The sequence below is a fragment of the Gobio gobio genome, assembly GCF_949357685.1.
Source record: "Gobio gobio genome assembly, chromosome: 24".
Lineage (NCBI taxonomy): Eukaryota > Metazoa > Chordata > Actinopteri > Cypriniformes > Gobionidae > Gobio > Gobio gobio.
The window spans coordinates 13,817,081-13,833,139 of NC_137120.1; the positions used below are offsets into that span (position 1 = coordinate 13,817,081).

Consider the following 16,059-nt stretch of genomic DNA (forward strand, 5'->3'; position numbering starts at 1 on the left):
ATTGACTAAATGTTTCTGTTGGAAGAGAACATGTGTATTGTTGTAGTGTGTTATTTTATTTAGAAAATTTATGTCAGAGTTTAATTTACAATGTGTGATTTTGAACATGAAATTAATCGTTTTGCCAATTGTGTGTGGTAGGTGTGGTGGTGCATTAAGAGTTTAGGACATTTGTTAAAAGTGTTGAAAAAATTGTCATAGTGATTGTAAAAAACTGTAACAGTCTTTTATTATTAGAATGGCAGTGGTTTTGCATTACGTCATGCGGAACCTTGCGCTTGCTGAAAGTATAACACTAGCTTTAGAGAGTTTAAATTACTTTGTGAATTGCTATGTAACTACAAGTGATGGTTGCTGAAAATTATTATTTTTATTACTTATTTATGCTCTATGCTCTTTAAATGTCGAAAACAAGTAATACAAAATTTGCTCCATCTTCATTCAGGACGCCAAAAGGGCCAGACAGCGATTGATCTGTGTTCAGATTCAGATTAGGAAATTGTTCAGAAATTGCATTTATCTACATCCATCTACCCCATCAATCATCTTTTTCCATAGCCTACAATTTTAATATTTGCTTTACATGCATTCTAGATACAAAATCCAGCATTGTATGTATGTATGTATACAATTGTTCTTACATTATTACTTTTGTGTTATTAATTTGGTGGTCGAGAGAAGACATCAATGTGTGGATGTCAAATTGACGATTTCAAGTTTTTGACATCAGTTTGATTTCCATATTTGACCTGTTTTTTGACCACGATGTTTGATGTAAATTTGACATCGTTTCGACATCAACTGCCCGCTGGGTCTACTACCTGTTGAGACATGCCTTATAAATGTGGCTTATGTAAAGTAGTCTATACAGAAAACCACTTTCTCACAAATATTAAATGCGACCGTTGCATAACATGCCACAGCAGGCCAGACTAACCGTGTATGGCAGATTCCTGTTCTAAACAAGTTTAGCCATTTTTGTAATAACATAAAAGGGTGCTTGCTAGAATCCGGATAATCGCGTGAGGAAGAATGAATTAGCGATAGGAGAGTTAATGCATGACAAAACAAATCACATTTAAAATAATTATTGAAGGATTGTTAAACGTTAAAAAAATATTATTAAAAAAGAGAATGTAGTGAATAAATGTGGATGCAAATTATTTTAGTCTTTATTTTATATTTCCATTTATTGTGACTTATTTTTGAATATTTTTTAAACAAGCATCATGCTAAAGAGACCACCTCCCAATTAATCAATAACACTTTCAACAAAAAACTTTATATATTATGATACTGCAATTATTAGGCCTAAAATCATCACAAACTCGATTAAAAAAACATTTTATTATGATAAAATCTCTCTCTGAAGATACTTTATCCCCCCACACACGCGTCAAGGTGCACTTTGGAACATTTCAAAAATAGTATGACGTGCCACATCCGCCTTCTATAAATCACGTGACTAGGTTCGATACGAGTCCATCATCAGTACCTCGAATCGCTGCTGTTGCAATTTACACCCAGTAAGAAGCGACATCAATATGAGGAATAATACTTCCTTTTTGGGGGTTTTATTACTCGTGCATGGTGAGTCAATTTTATTTGTATTAATTCAACACTTTCGTTTTCGATATAAACCCGAAAAAAGACTATTATCTTCTTATTTTTAGATATCTACTTTTTTTAAACACAAACATGTATCACTCTTTATATAAATAGACGTTGTGATAAATCACACTGCGAATAATGACAGATGACCGCATCATTTTAAGTGTATTTTGGGGTAAGTTGTTTGCACGTGTGTGTGTGTAGTGAAAACTAGAGGGCGCTGACGGGTTGCAATATTCTGAGCATTACTAGGCTATTTTACATGAAAACAAATTGTAACACAAACGCATGAACTGATTTAACCGAACAGAACAGAAAAACTAAAATAAATAACTCTCTCTCTCAATCAGTCAGCTACGCAGGGTGCAGCTACACCGGAAATGGAAAGTAGGCCTATTTGCGAATAGCATCAAGTATCGACTGTTGTTGCAACCTGTCTGTCCAAATGGGCGGGTTTGAATTATTATTTGTACTAATACATTTTACGTGTTCAAAGTAGTCATGCCACCAACCCCACATTATTTAATTTTAAATATATTTATTCCAAAAAGGTAGGTTAAATAAATAGTAAATATTTTACATTAAAACAGCAAATGAATTATGCCATTTTGTTCAGTCTTTGTGCGTCCATGCAACCCTGTCTGCTGAACCGTGTTCTGTTATTTAACATCTATTAAAGGGATAGTTCACCCAAAAATGAAAATTAGCCCATGATTTACTCACCCTCAAGTCAACCTAGGTGTAGGGGAGAGCAGGGCACAACCTAACGCTTTCTGACTTTCTCAGTTTGTGTAAATCCACTTGGGGTTCAGAGTATTTATTGTTTCCCACATTAATTGCACACATGTCTAGTACAATTATGTGGGTTTGTTTCATTAATACAGTGTATACTTTTTTCTTGATTTACCCCGAAAGAATGGAAGTGAAATGTGACAACATGCCCCGTAGGTGGGGTACATTGTAACATGTGGTGGGGCACAATGTAACATGACCAAATAACAGCTTAAAATGTTATCTGATATAATCAAAAAAATATACAAGACAAACTAAAATATTTTGTCAACAAAATACAATTATTAACTTTTTAAAATAAAATAATGGCATTTTTTAATCGTTAAAAATATTAGCATTTTTGAGTTTGACTACAAACACATCGCTAAATCCAGCTATACAGCATAGATCAAAACATAATAATAATGAATAATTTCTGAACATTAGCTCTCAGTCATTATTCACTCTTTTCTCATGGTTTCTCAAAAGAATTCATAAAAGTATAGAATATAATGGCATATTTCTAATAGGGGCTCATTGTAACGCAGTGTTACAACGCAGACCATCTGCACAACTGGGATTTAAACCACGGCTCGTGTCTTCTGCTGGTTAGATCAGCATTAAAGAACTATCTCAACTGTTAAATAACAGATATAAGATTAAAATAATATCGGATTTGTCTTATTTTAAAAAACACAAAAAACAGAGATGAAAACTAAACTTAAGTAGGAAATGTACTTTTGCTATGGTTAAATACATGTTCAGCAATATCTTCTTTAATTTTTATCTTTCATTTTGGTGCTATTTTTTCTCTAAATAATGTTGATATGGCAACTAGTAAATACACCAAGTTTCGTCATTCTGGCATGTGTGGAAAGGGTTAAAACATGCGCGTTACAACTAACCCCGCGTTAGGTTGTGCCCCGCGCTCCCCTATATGACATTCTTCTTTCAGTCGAATAAAATTGGAGTTATATTAAAAATGTCCTGGCTAATCCAAGCTTTATAATGACAGTGAATCGTTTTTGAAGTTCATAAAAGTGCATCTATCCATCATATAACTGCTCCACACGCCTACGGGGGGTTAATGAAGGCCTTCTGAAGCGAAGCTATGCGTTTGTGTAAGAAAAATATCCATATTTAAAACTTTATAAAGTAACATATCTAGATTCCACCAGATTGCCTTCCGTATTCAATTTACGGAAAAAGTGTAGTGCCTCACACAGTTTAAAATGCTTATGCTACATCTGATGACATTGCACACAAGTTACGTTTTTTTCGATGTGGCGGAAGCTAGATATTTTACTTAATTTTTTTTACACAAACGCATCACACCTGGACACAAAAATATTCACGTCATGTCATTGACCCGTTAGCATTGCACAAGAAAAGGTAACATTATGTAAACTTGCCTACGGAATTGCTTTCATTACTATACTGTATTTACAGCATTACTATTTCAATATTGTATAAGCTTACGATTACAATATTATGTATCAAAATTGTTTCTGTTTGTTGTTCAGGTCTGTTTGGTTACACAGATGCAGTGATGTCAGTGTCAGTGATGGATGGAGATTCTGTCACTCTAAACACTGATGTTACTGAAGTACAGAAAGATATAATATGGAAGTTTGGTAATGAAATCATTGCTAAAATAAACAAAGCAGGGGAAATCACATATGGTGCTGGCGGGATATTCAGAGACAGACTAAAGCTGGACGAACAGACGGGATCACTGACCATCACAAACATCAGAAATGAACATGTTGGACTTTATAGTGTAGACATCAAGGGCGCAGATGCAAATTTGAAGACATTTGAAGTTACTGTCCATGGTGAGTAACTGTCAATCAATTGTCCGAGACCAGTTTAGATGCTATGGAATGGTTACAAATTTACTATAATGGCTTTAAGATAGTTAAAGACAACAGTTAGTATAATGTGCTATTCAGAGCAAAATGTCAGTAATTTCTTTAAAAATACTTCACATTATACAAAGAGGTTTATGTTATTTTTATGTTAACTTTAGGAAGAAAGAACTTGGTTTATAAACAACCAAATCAGATGTCTCCAAATGTTACTAAATTAATTTTGTTTTGAATTAATACTCTTTCTTAATGTATTTATTCCATCTTTTTCTTTAATCACATGAGACTATACAGAAGGTTAGGGTTAAGGAGATTTGTTCTAACTCTAAGAAATAAAAAGCCTTTATTTGTTTCAAATCATATGTGTGGCTATATTGAAATCCTTTTGAAAAGTAGTGTTGGTTTAAGGCGTGACACTACATTCAAAATAAGAAATTCAAGGTTTCTTTTATAACCTAATCCAGTTTCTATTGAATTTAAATTTATTTGTATAGCTTTTCACAATATTTTTATAATATCAGACACAAGCCGAATGTTAGAGAAAAGAAAATAATTGCTGTTTGGATTTAAACAGGCGAATACTTAAGAGTTGACTGGATCATTATTGCAGTGAATATTGTTTTGTGCATGTTATACACTATATTGCCAAAAGTATTGGGACACCCCTCCAAATCATTGAATTCAGGTGTTCCAATCACTTCCATGGCCACAGGTGTATAAAATCAAGCACTAGTCATGCAGGCACTTCTATAAACATTTGTGAAAGAATGGGTCGCTCTCAGGAGCTCCGTGAATTCAAGCGTGGTACCATGATAGGTTACCACCTGTGCAATAAGTCCATTCGTGAAATTGTATCACTATTAAATATTCCACGGTCAACTGTTAGTGGTATTATAACAAAGTGGAAGCAATTGGGAACAACAGCAACTCAGCCACGAAGTGGTAGGCCACGTAAAATCTCAGAGCGGGGTCAGCACATGCTGAGGCGCACAGTGCGCAGACGTCGCCAACTTTCTGCAGAGTCAATAGCTACAGACCAAAACCTTTAGCAATATAGTGTATGTTTGGAAACAGTTCTTCTAACCCTAATTGATGGAGAACTTTCCATTTCTTAAACGGGCATGTAGGAAGACAAATCATGGCCATATTCCAGGATGACAATGTCAAGATTCATCAGACCAGAAATTGATGCACCATTTATTTCCATCAAGAGGTGCATACATTTTTGGTGAAGTCGAGCACTGTAAAGTCTCCTCCAGCACATTTCAAAGACTGAATTTAAGGTGCCAATTAATGTGTGAAAGTGATTCTTCATGCTCCCTCCTAACCTTTCTTTCACAATTTGAGCCTGATGAATCTTGACATTGTCATGCTGGAACTGTTGCCAAACATATGTAAGAAACATAATAATCACTGCAATAATGATCCAGTCATAGACTCTTAAGCATTTACCTAGTAAAATTCAAACTTTTTTGTGCAAAATATAATGATAAAAATGAAATGCACAGATCAGGCATAACATTATGTCCTAATATTGTGTTGGTCCCACTTTTGCTGCCAAAACAGCCCTGACCCGTCAAGGCATGGACTCCACTAAACCCCTGAAGCTGTGCTGTGGTATCTGGCACCAAGATGTTAGCAGCAGATCCTTTAAGTCCTGTAAGTTGCGAGGTGGAGCCTCCAGGGATCGGACTTGTTTGTTCAGCACATCCCGCAGATGCTCGATTGGATTGAGATCTGGGGAATTTGGAGGCCAAGTCAACACCTCAAACTCGTTCTGCTCCTCAAACCATTCCTGAACCATTTTCGATTTGTGGCAGGACGCATTATCTGCTGAAAGAGCCACAGCCCCCAGTTTCCACGAAAGGGTGTAAATGGTCTGCAACAATGCTTAGGTAGGTGGTACGTGTCAAATTAACATCCACATGGATGGTAGGACCCAAGGTTCCCCAGCAGAACATTGCCCAAAGCATCACACTGCCTCCGCCGGCTTGCCTTCTTCCCATAGTGCATCCTGGTGCCATGTGTTCGCGACGCACACGCACCCTACCATCCACGTGATGTAAAAGAAAACGTGATTCATCAGACCAGGCCACCTTCTTCCATTGCTCCATGGTCCAGTTCTGATGCTTACGTGCCCACTGTTGGCGCTTTCGGTGGTGGACAGGGGTCAGCATGGGCACCCTGACTGGTCTGCGGCAATGCAGCCCCAAAAGCATCAAACTGCGATTCACTGTGTATTCTGACACCTTTCTATCAGAACCAGCATTAACTTCTTGAGCAATTTGAGCTACTGTAGGTCGTCTGTTTGACCGGACCACACGGGTCAGCCCTCGCTCCCCACGTGCAATCAACCTGTCACCAGTTCATCACTGTTTTTTCCTTGGACCACTTTTTATACACACTGACCACTGCAGACCCGGAACATCCCACAAGAGCTGCAGTTTTGGAGATGCTCTGACAAGATGCTCGTCTAGCCATCACAATTTGACCCTTGTCAAACTCGCTCAAAACCTTACGCTTGTCCATTTTTCCTGCTTCTAACACATCAACTTTGAGGGCAAAATGTTCACTTGCTGCCCAAAATATCCCACTCACTAACAGGTGCCGTGATGAAGAGATAATCAGTGTTATTCACTTCACCTGTCAGTGGTCATAATGTTATGCCTGATCTGTGTATATTTGAAATATGAAGCATGCAGGTTGGTATGAGACAAAAAAATGTATGGCTTAAGAAAGATCCAGTAAGTGTGTTTTAACCCTTTCTGGTATTTTGTATTTTTCAAACAATAAAAAACTAGTTATAAAAATGAAGACGTGGTGTGTTGCACCATCATGTCTGAAATGAAGATGACTGATTTAATCCTTTATTTGCATGTACTCTGTTTCTGTTTAAAAAAGTACATTTGTATTTGAAGAGCTGAATCTGAAATGCTTTTGCAGTTTGAATGTATGATTGAAAAGAAAAATAACTTCATAGGAGCAATGTCTATTCAAAATTTTCAGTCTCGGATTTTAGACTCTTCACATGTATTTTCAAAGTGTGACTGTGTGGAAGATTAATCTCTGTTTTAAACAGTTTCTTCTGCTCATGTGTTTCTTGTTGAGACAGATGTTGTGGAGTCAGTGTCAGTGACTGAGGGAGATACTGTCACTCTACACACTGGTGTTACTCAAAAACAAAGAGATGATGTGATACAGTGGAAGTTTGGGGATCAAGACTTAACCTGTTAACTGTCGCCCCCACTAGTTGAGCTCAAACCCAAACCTGACGTACACAAACTAAAACAGTCACAGTTCATCAACCCGCTGGGCTACAGGCAAAACTGACGGCTCTTTAGAAAAATAAGAGTTGTCAGTTTAATTCTCAAGTATCAAAATGAAATACCCTACTGTAGAAAATCAGTAAGAGAAGATTAAATATTTTGGAAAGTACTGATCCATTAATTTTAAATAAAAGACATTTAAGAATAAATATATGAAACTGTGCCAGGGCAACTTAAAAAAGCGGTGACGTTAAAGCCACATGTCTGAACAAGATATAATTTAAATTTAAATGGGTAGCACTAAACATGAGGTTCCTGTAAGCTTTGTTTTTCTTAGTGAAAGTACCTTGAAAAAAACAAACTCTTGGAGATCCCATTAATATGATGTGAAACGCAATACAACACTATTTACAACTGAACATAATTGTTGAAGCAGTAATTTATTAACACAAAGAAAGGTTTTTTTCTTTTCCGAAACAGTCACGCTGGCACAAAAAAAGCACAATGACACATCACAGTGATATACCTCTCCCTCCAGTCTGCAAACATTTACATCTTTGCCTGTGTATAAAAATTATAGTTCAATGGAGGACACAGGCCATATGTGCTAAACCATTTGACTGTGGCAGAAAAATTAATTCTGTTTGCTGGTAACATGCATATAAGATGTGAATGTAGAATGGTGTTACAGCACACTACCGTGTGTAGCTTTCTCAGCTACTTTTCAAATAAGTATTTGCACATTATTTACATAACTCAGGTCTGGCTCCATTCTGGTCTGGAATGGCCACTTTTTAACATGCAATCAGTTGTGATGTATAAAACTCCTGCCCTATTTTTTCCTCATTGAATTTCCAGTTTCACTTGGTAATGCTTACATCATGGAAGTAAAATAGGTTTTGAGATCCATTTCACGTTGATTTTAACACATGTGTAACATAATGTGTGTTTTCATTGTTAAAATATGTCCCAGCGGACTGTTTAATATGCAGAATTCACTAAAAAATAAGCCATTTGTATTGGTTGATTCCCAGAAAAGTTGAAGACTGTGTGGCACTATCAAACACTGGAACATCCAGAGCAGTCTGAAATACGGTAGCAACACTGGCTCAACCAATGTAGTGAGTTTGGGGCGGGACTTCCTGTTTGGAAAAACCAGGGGTGTCATTGACAGACAGGGGGAGTGTTCAGAAAACATGTTTGATTACAGTCATTATTTTTTATTCAGTTTTGTTACACCAGTGGCACATACATTATTTATTAATACACCTTAGAACACAATACTAAAATACCGGTATTAGGCTATAGAAACATGAAAATTTACACAAGGCTGACTGGAATACAAACTGTTATTTGTAATCATATTTGCTGGCTACATTTTCAACCCATCAGAACTTTACTTGTCCCTGGCTGCCTATGTCGGGCTATTTGTACGTCCCAACAGCTGGTGATGCTGTTGGAATTTTTTGAATGTCTGACCAATTGGCTCTGCACTGAGAACGGCAGGGGGCGGGGCTATTTTGTTCACAAGACTCAGCAAAGATGGTAATATTCATAGGTTTCAGTCACATTACTTTTTTTGTCGCGGCCGCCATCTTTACCACTGAAGCAACATTGGTGTTCACAATTCACTGGAAAACTGACATGATTATTATTCAATCTGAAGGCATGTTATGTAAACGAAGTCGGATTAATCAATATTCCTCTTAAATCAACACTTTTTGGACTAAAATATCTTAAATGATTACATGCTTGGCTTTATTGCCTTAAAAACAACGCCTGTTGATTGAATTTGTCTACCATCTTCACTGGACAAAAATATTTCAGAACTCTCAGATTCGATGTTGTGTGTAATTGTTGCAAACTCTTGATATGAATTAAAATGATGTTGTCGCTGTGACATTATGATCGTAAATATCGATGATCGAGCCTTTAAACTTTCAAATTACGTATTGTTTGTCGATATTAATTCAAATTTTGATAGTAAAATCATTCAGTAAATGTTCATTTACAAACCTGGGAACCAGAGATGGTCTCGCGCCAGTTAATGGATTAAACAACCCTGTTGACGCGAGCTGGAAAAACATTCATCTGAATGATCAAACCGGAGACCTCAACTTCAGTAATATCCGCATCGATCAGTCTGGAGATTATAAACTGGAGATCAACACCATCAGTATGATCTTACACAGAAAATTCTATATTGCTGTTGGTGAGTATCTGTTCTGTTCAATTATATTGACTCTGTGATGACTCCTCTAGGCCTAAATAGTAATAATAGTTCAAATATTGTCTTTTTAAACTGTGACGCTAACAATTTTGCACCTCATAGAAAACTCATGACAAAAGTAGCCTACCAAACATGTCATGTGGTTTCAATTTCAGTTATTCAATATAAAAAATGCATAATTGCTGCAATGTTTTAACTTCAAATTTAAGGCTTTTTAAGACCTGAACAATTTAAATACATCCAAATGAACAACCATGTTTACACTTATTATGGCAACACATATGTAAAGTGCATTTCACACCTAGGCCTTCAGTGGTGTCCTACTTGAATTAATCCACCTCTTAAAATCATTGATGCTACGGCTATAGAAACCACCAATATTATACAGAAATGAATATAACAGGGCGCCACATATCTCTAACAGAAGCATCCACTCTGGGTTTTCCGTGCATTTTGGTCAGGGCGTCGGACTGGGGGGAAAACCAGTAATGATAACCAGGGCCCCAAGGGGAGAGAGGGCCCTTGAAAAGTCTGGAATATATTTTAACATGGAACGTGGGGGCCCATCAGGACTGCCTATGCATAGGGCCCCGGGATCTTGTGCTACGCCGCTGATTTTCGTAGTAGGGTTCTCTGACCATGGAAACCCTGGCAATTTCGGTTTTCCCAGGGATTTGAAATTAAGGCAAATTGTGTGTTTTTTGTGCATGTTTTACAGGAAAGAAAGAAGACTTCAATTAACATAACTCTATTGTACAGGTTATCTGTGCGTTTCAGTTCCAATACAAGTCCTTTTCTATCATCATGGGGGCTAATGCTGAAAGTCAAGTCTGTCCAGTCTTATTTCTGGCAAAGGTTTCAATTCGCTTTCGGACTGAGAATGTCCGCTCGAAAGAAGCAGTGGACACAATGACTGCTAGTTATAGTACGCACTCTGACCATCCAATCAAAGGATGTGAAAATGCAGACATTATTGTACGCCTGCTAGATGGCCCCAGTGTTGCCAACTTGAAATCTGATTGGCTGATTAAATCTGATGTATTATTTGATTGGTTAAAGCGCACCGTTTCATTGCCATTTATTTTAAGAGGCACCCGCAATATTAATTCTGAAGGCCTCAAGGCAGATTTCTTTGACCCTGGCAACACATGATGGCTGAAATATGATTGGATAAAAGCTCTAACATAATACTGGAAGCCATGCAAACAAGAGAGAAGCTATTAAATTAAGAGAATAGACTAATGGGAATAATTTAACACACATTCATGGAAAAAAAATATATTAAAATTTAAGTCAGTGATTCTGATAGTGTTTAGGCCCTGACGGCCCACCACATTTATTTTGAACTTTTTTTTAGTGCTGAAACTAGCTCATAAATGTTAGGAGTAGTCAAGAGGACTCCTAAGTCACTAAGACCAGATCACAAACAATCCTAATGGATGTTGCCGGCAATCTGCCCAAAGACACTGACTGAACACCATTGAAGCAATAGGCGATAGTGCCTTGGGTGCTGAGCCTTTTCTTCATGCAATAGCCTACATATTTTGATTTATTTATTATTTTGATTATCAACCTTCAATAAAAAGCCAACAAGTAAGATGTAGACATGCAAGAGGCTGACAATTAGCTGAACATACTAGTTTTAATTAGTGACACATAGCCTACATTTAAAATACAACATAAAATCTGTATTTTAATATATATATATATATATATATATGAGACCCTTCCCCTATCTGCCAATCACTGTGTTCATAGTTAGTAAGCGTGATGACATCATCCGCAACAAGGTGAAAATTCAGTAGCTAAAGACCCCTTGACACAAACATGCACCTTTCATGTGAATTTCACCTCTATCACTCATCCTCTTCAGGTTTTGTTTTATGGTAATGTTACTTTAAATTCTTTGTTTGCCTCCCTCACTGGAAATATACAATGTCCTAGCAGGTAGCTTTTTGCAAACAGCTGCATGTTTTACTTTCCTCTCCATCACCTCCTCTCACTTCTGCTGTCTGACAATGAGACATTTTATTGTGCAGCATTATTCATACATCAAGTTCATCAAGTCACAAAATAAAATGTAAACACATTATTTATTTAATAACAATAAAATAACATCTTGGGTATGAACTTTAATGTGAACCCTATTCTTTGAAACTTAAAAAAAAAAAGGATTATTAAGATGTTTTATCATGTTCTTCATATGTTTTTGTTGTTGTGACAGGTGGCGTGAAGACAGTCTCAGTGAAGGAGGGAGAATCTGTCTTTCTACACACTGGTGTTACTGAAATACAGGGATATGATCTGATATGGAAAATTGAAGATGATCTCATTGCTGATGTCAATGAAAGGACCAAACTATTCCGAAAACATGACAGTGGTGATGTGAGATTCAAAGGCAGACTGCAGATGCATCCTCAATCTGGATCTCTCATCATCAGTGACTGTGAAACCAGAGACTCTGGAGTTTATCATCTACAGATGAACAGCAGTTCACACACCATAGAGAGGAGCATCAGTGTTACTGGTGAGTAGATCAGATTGTTCAGTATTACTATCTTATTTACATCTGTGCTCTGAGAATTATTTTGATATTTAGAATGAACCACTTGACATAGTTTCAAAGTATATGCATGGAATAATTACATTTTACAACATACATAATCCATACTAAATGTGACAATTAGTAGACCCTTATAAACATCTAAGCCAATAGACCTTGACCACTATCAGCAGCTCTGTGAGTTGTGAATGTAAAATGAGCTTTTGATAAGGAACAGATCATAGCAGAAAAATAAATACCTTGGTTAACTTTCAACCATACATAACATACATAATTTCTGCCTTTTGTGTTACATGTATATAGTGCTGATGTTTATAGTGTGTGTTATAGATCAGACACACACACACACACACGCACACGCACATACACAGTCTGTCTTTATCATTACAGTATCAGATCTTCACTCAGGTTATAAAGTGCTGATGTTTATAGTGTGTGTGTTATAGATCAGACACACACACACACACACACACACACACACACACACACACACATGTTTGTTTTTGTGAAATGTGAGGACATTCCATAGGCGTAATGGTTTTTATACCGTACAAACCGTATTTTCTATCCCCTTACACTGCCCCTGCCCCTAAACCTAACCCTCACAGGAGACTGTGCAGTTCACTTTCTGTGAAAAAAAAACTTGTTCTGTATGATTTATGAGCATTTTGAAAAGTGAGGACATGGGGAACGTCCTCATATTTCACCCTCTTTTTGTAATACCTATGTCATACCCATGTCATTATACACATTTGTGTCCTGATATTTCACAAAAACATGCCCACACACACACACACACACACACACACACACACACACACACACACACACACACACACACACTAATGTCTGTCTTTATCATTACAGTATCAGATCTTCACTCAGGTTATATAGTGCTGATGTTTATAGTGTGTTATAGATCAGACACACACACACACACACACACACACACACACACTAATGACTGTCTTTATCATTACAGTATCAGATCTTCACTCAGGTTATATAGAGCTGATGTTTATAGTGTGTGTGTAATAGATCAGACACACACACACACACACACACACTAATGTCTGTCTTTATCATTACAGTATCAGATCATCACTCAGGTTATATAGTGCTGATTTATAGTGTGTGTTATAGATCACACACAGACACACACACACACACACACACACACACACACACATACACACACACACTAATGTCTGTCTTTATCATTACAGTTTCAGAACGGTCAGGTGCTGTATCAGGGATATCTGGTGCCAGTGTTGGTCTAATGGTTTGGGCTGTAGCTCTTTTTTTACTGCAAAAAGTATAAGTAACCAAGGCAAAGGTGTAAGTATTACATACATACAAACAGCTTGAAAAAGAAACACCATTATTTTGTTTTATAAACATTTTGTTTTATAACAGGTTTCAGTGAAGATGAAGTAAATCACTCTCAGGATGAGGATAATAATGAGGAGAATCAACCCCAACAGTACATAATCATAATCTGTAACACAATGGCTTTGCATGACATACTGATCAGTGGAAGGGTTATATGTAAGAAAGTTCTTGTATTAATCACTTTTAATTGCCAATGTGTGAACATCTTGTAACGAACCTTAAATAAATGAGACCTTTTTAGGTTGTCTTTTTATGCAAAAGACTCGGACCAGTTTCGCCGGGAAAATCTGAAGGATGTTACATTTGCAAGAATGTGTAAGAATATGTACATGTAAGAATGTTCTTGTATTAATAAATTTGTATTGCCAATGTGTGAACAGCTTGTAACAAAACTTAAAAAACGAGACCTTTCCAGACTTCTTGTAGGTTGTCTATGAAAGCCAGACAGATTTTTCACAGAGAAAATCCAAATCTGAAATCCGAAAATCCGCGAAAGTTGCTGGCTGCAGACATGAGTACAGATATACTGATGTTTATATGATCTTACTGTGTGATATTTTCTGCACTCCAGTGGAAACCGATTATACAAAATTACAGTTATATTTAAGACAATGATACATATGAACATTTTATGAATCCCTCATTTTAAAATCATTCATTTTATTGTGGACTATGGTTTGTTGCCTGGACTTCTTGTCTTGAATCTGAATCCTTCTCATTTATAGTTTTCTGTATCACAGCAGGTATTTGTAAAGTTCATATATCATGAGTAATATCTCTTAAATTGGTTTCTTAGTGTAATTTTAAGATTATTTGCATTGGGGTTTATGACTGATATTATAGATGCAAAGTGTAATTTCTGTTCCATTAGTATGTTCATGGATCTATGTGCAAATACACAATAAAGCTATGGCTTAATCTGGATCAAACTAAGACTATTATATGGTGTCAGAGTGAACAGGGTGGATGGATTGTAAGTTTTTGAAATTGGCCAAGACATAAAAAAAGATTACAACAAAGATGTTAACATGTTTTATTAGTAGAAGTGGCTCATTTGTTCTTTTTCCTACCTTTTATGAACCTAAATGGGATCTGACTGGCATCAGACTATACACTCTAAAAAAATGTTGCTATATATCATTAAAAGAACCAATCTTAAAAATAAAGGTGCCAGGAAGAACCAAAAAGGGGTTTTCATGGCAATGCCATAGAAGAACCATTTTGATTCCCTGAAAAAACGTTTAGTGAAAGGTTCTTTAAAGAACCTTTTTTTTTTCTAACCATTTTGTGCAATGTAAGGGTTCTTTGGATATTAACGATTCTTCATGGAACCATACACACTGCCAAAGAACCTTTATTTTTAAGAGTGTAAAACCATATCTTAACAGGTTCTATATATGGTGCTATATAGCACCTCAGTCATCCCAAAGAACCGGTGAAGAACCGCAGAAGCGCCAAGATTTGGTTCTATACAGCACTTAATGGTCCCGTTTTTCGTGTTTTTTGAAGCTTTGATTGTGTTTACAGTGTGCAATATAACATTTGTTCATGTTTTGCGTGTAAAAAAACAGTATTTTTCACACAATTTACTTATCTGTATACCGCTGTTTTCACTGTCCTAAAAACGGCCTGAGAATTTCCTCGTTCTATGAAGTCCCTCCTTCAGAAATACGTAACGAGTTCTGATTGTGCCAGCGGTTCCCGTGTTGTGATTCGACAGCAGCTTAGCGCACATTGCCCGGAAAGGTCACGCCTCTTACCATAATGGAGATGCATGCGCTCAATGATCTCTAAGTACAGCTGGGAAAGCCAAACAAAGGTGATTTGACTCCTGGATGAAAATAACAGCGTCTTGACGACATGGCGACAAACAAGCTATACAAACGCAACACTTCCTCTTCTCCACGCGGGAGCAACAAGACCACGCCCCCTTTTTCGCGTATTCTTGTGGGCGGAGGTTAGTCAACAAACTGTTCTACTGACGTAATTAAAGCAGGATGTACAGGGATGTAGTCCAAACCGGCCGTTCGCTGTAGGCTTTGAAAGGGAACTTCTGTTAAATAAAATTAGATCGTGGTCATATATCGATAGTAGATGCCTCATTCTACTGTTCTGTGCAGTCGCTAACGAGGCATCTACGTATACATCTATGACCACGATCTAATTTGACCTTACTTTCCGGAAGTTATGGCGGAGCTCAGAGACGATCGCGTTCGTCTGTTAAGAGGTAAATTAATAGCATAAATACTGCTCGGTTTCTCGCAGAAACTGATCGCTTCGCTAGATAAGACCCTTATTCATCGTCTGGTATCGTTTAAAGCCCTTTGAAGCTGCTCTGAAACTGTCATTTGGACCTTG

At 36.9% G+C, this 16,059-nt stretch overlaps 1 protein-coding gene across 1 annotated transcript; it reads left to right on the forward strand.

Moving 5' to 3' along the window:
- The first annotated feature begins 1,447 nt into the window (after positions 1 to 1,447).
- Positions 1,448 to 14,627, forward strand: LOC307120691 (uncharacterized protein). The gene is made up of 5 exons (XM_079807827.1): positions 1,448 to 1,590; positions 3,906 to 4,217; positions 11,971 to 12,273; positions 13,536 to 13,647; positions 13,726 to 14,627. Exons 1-4 carry the CDS (start codon positions 1,545 to 1,547, stop codon positions 13,628 to 13,630), a joined length of 756 nt encoding a protein of 251 aa, XP_079663953.1. The 5' UTR covers positions 1,448 to 1,544; the 3' UTR covers positions 13,631 to 13,647; positions 13,726 to 14,627.
- The last annotated feature ends 1,432 nt before the right edge of the window (positions 14,628 to 16,059 follow it).

Bases quoted from the DNA above. Each gene is read 5' to 3' on its own strand.
- LOC307120691 (XM_079807827.1), top strand. From the start codon at position 1,545: ATGAGGAATAATACTTCCTTTTTGGGGGTTTTATTACTCGTGCATG. The intron at 1,591-3,905 runs GTGAGTCAATTT...TTTGTTGTTCAG, and splicing joins GGTTTTATTACTCGTGCATG to GTCTGTTTGGTTACACAGAT. The intron at 12,274-13,535 runs GTGAGTAGATCA...TTATCATTACAG, and splicing joins GAGGAGCATCAGTGTTACTG to TTTCAGAACGGTCAGGTGCT.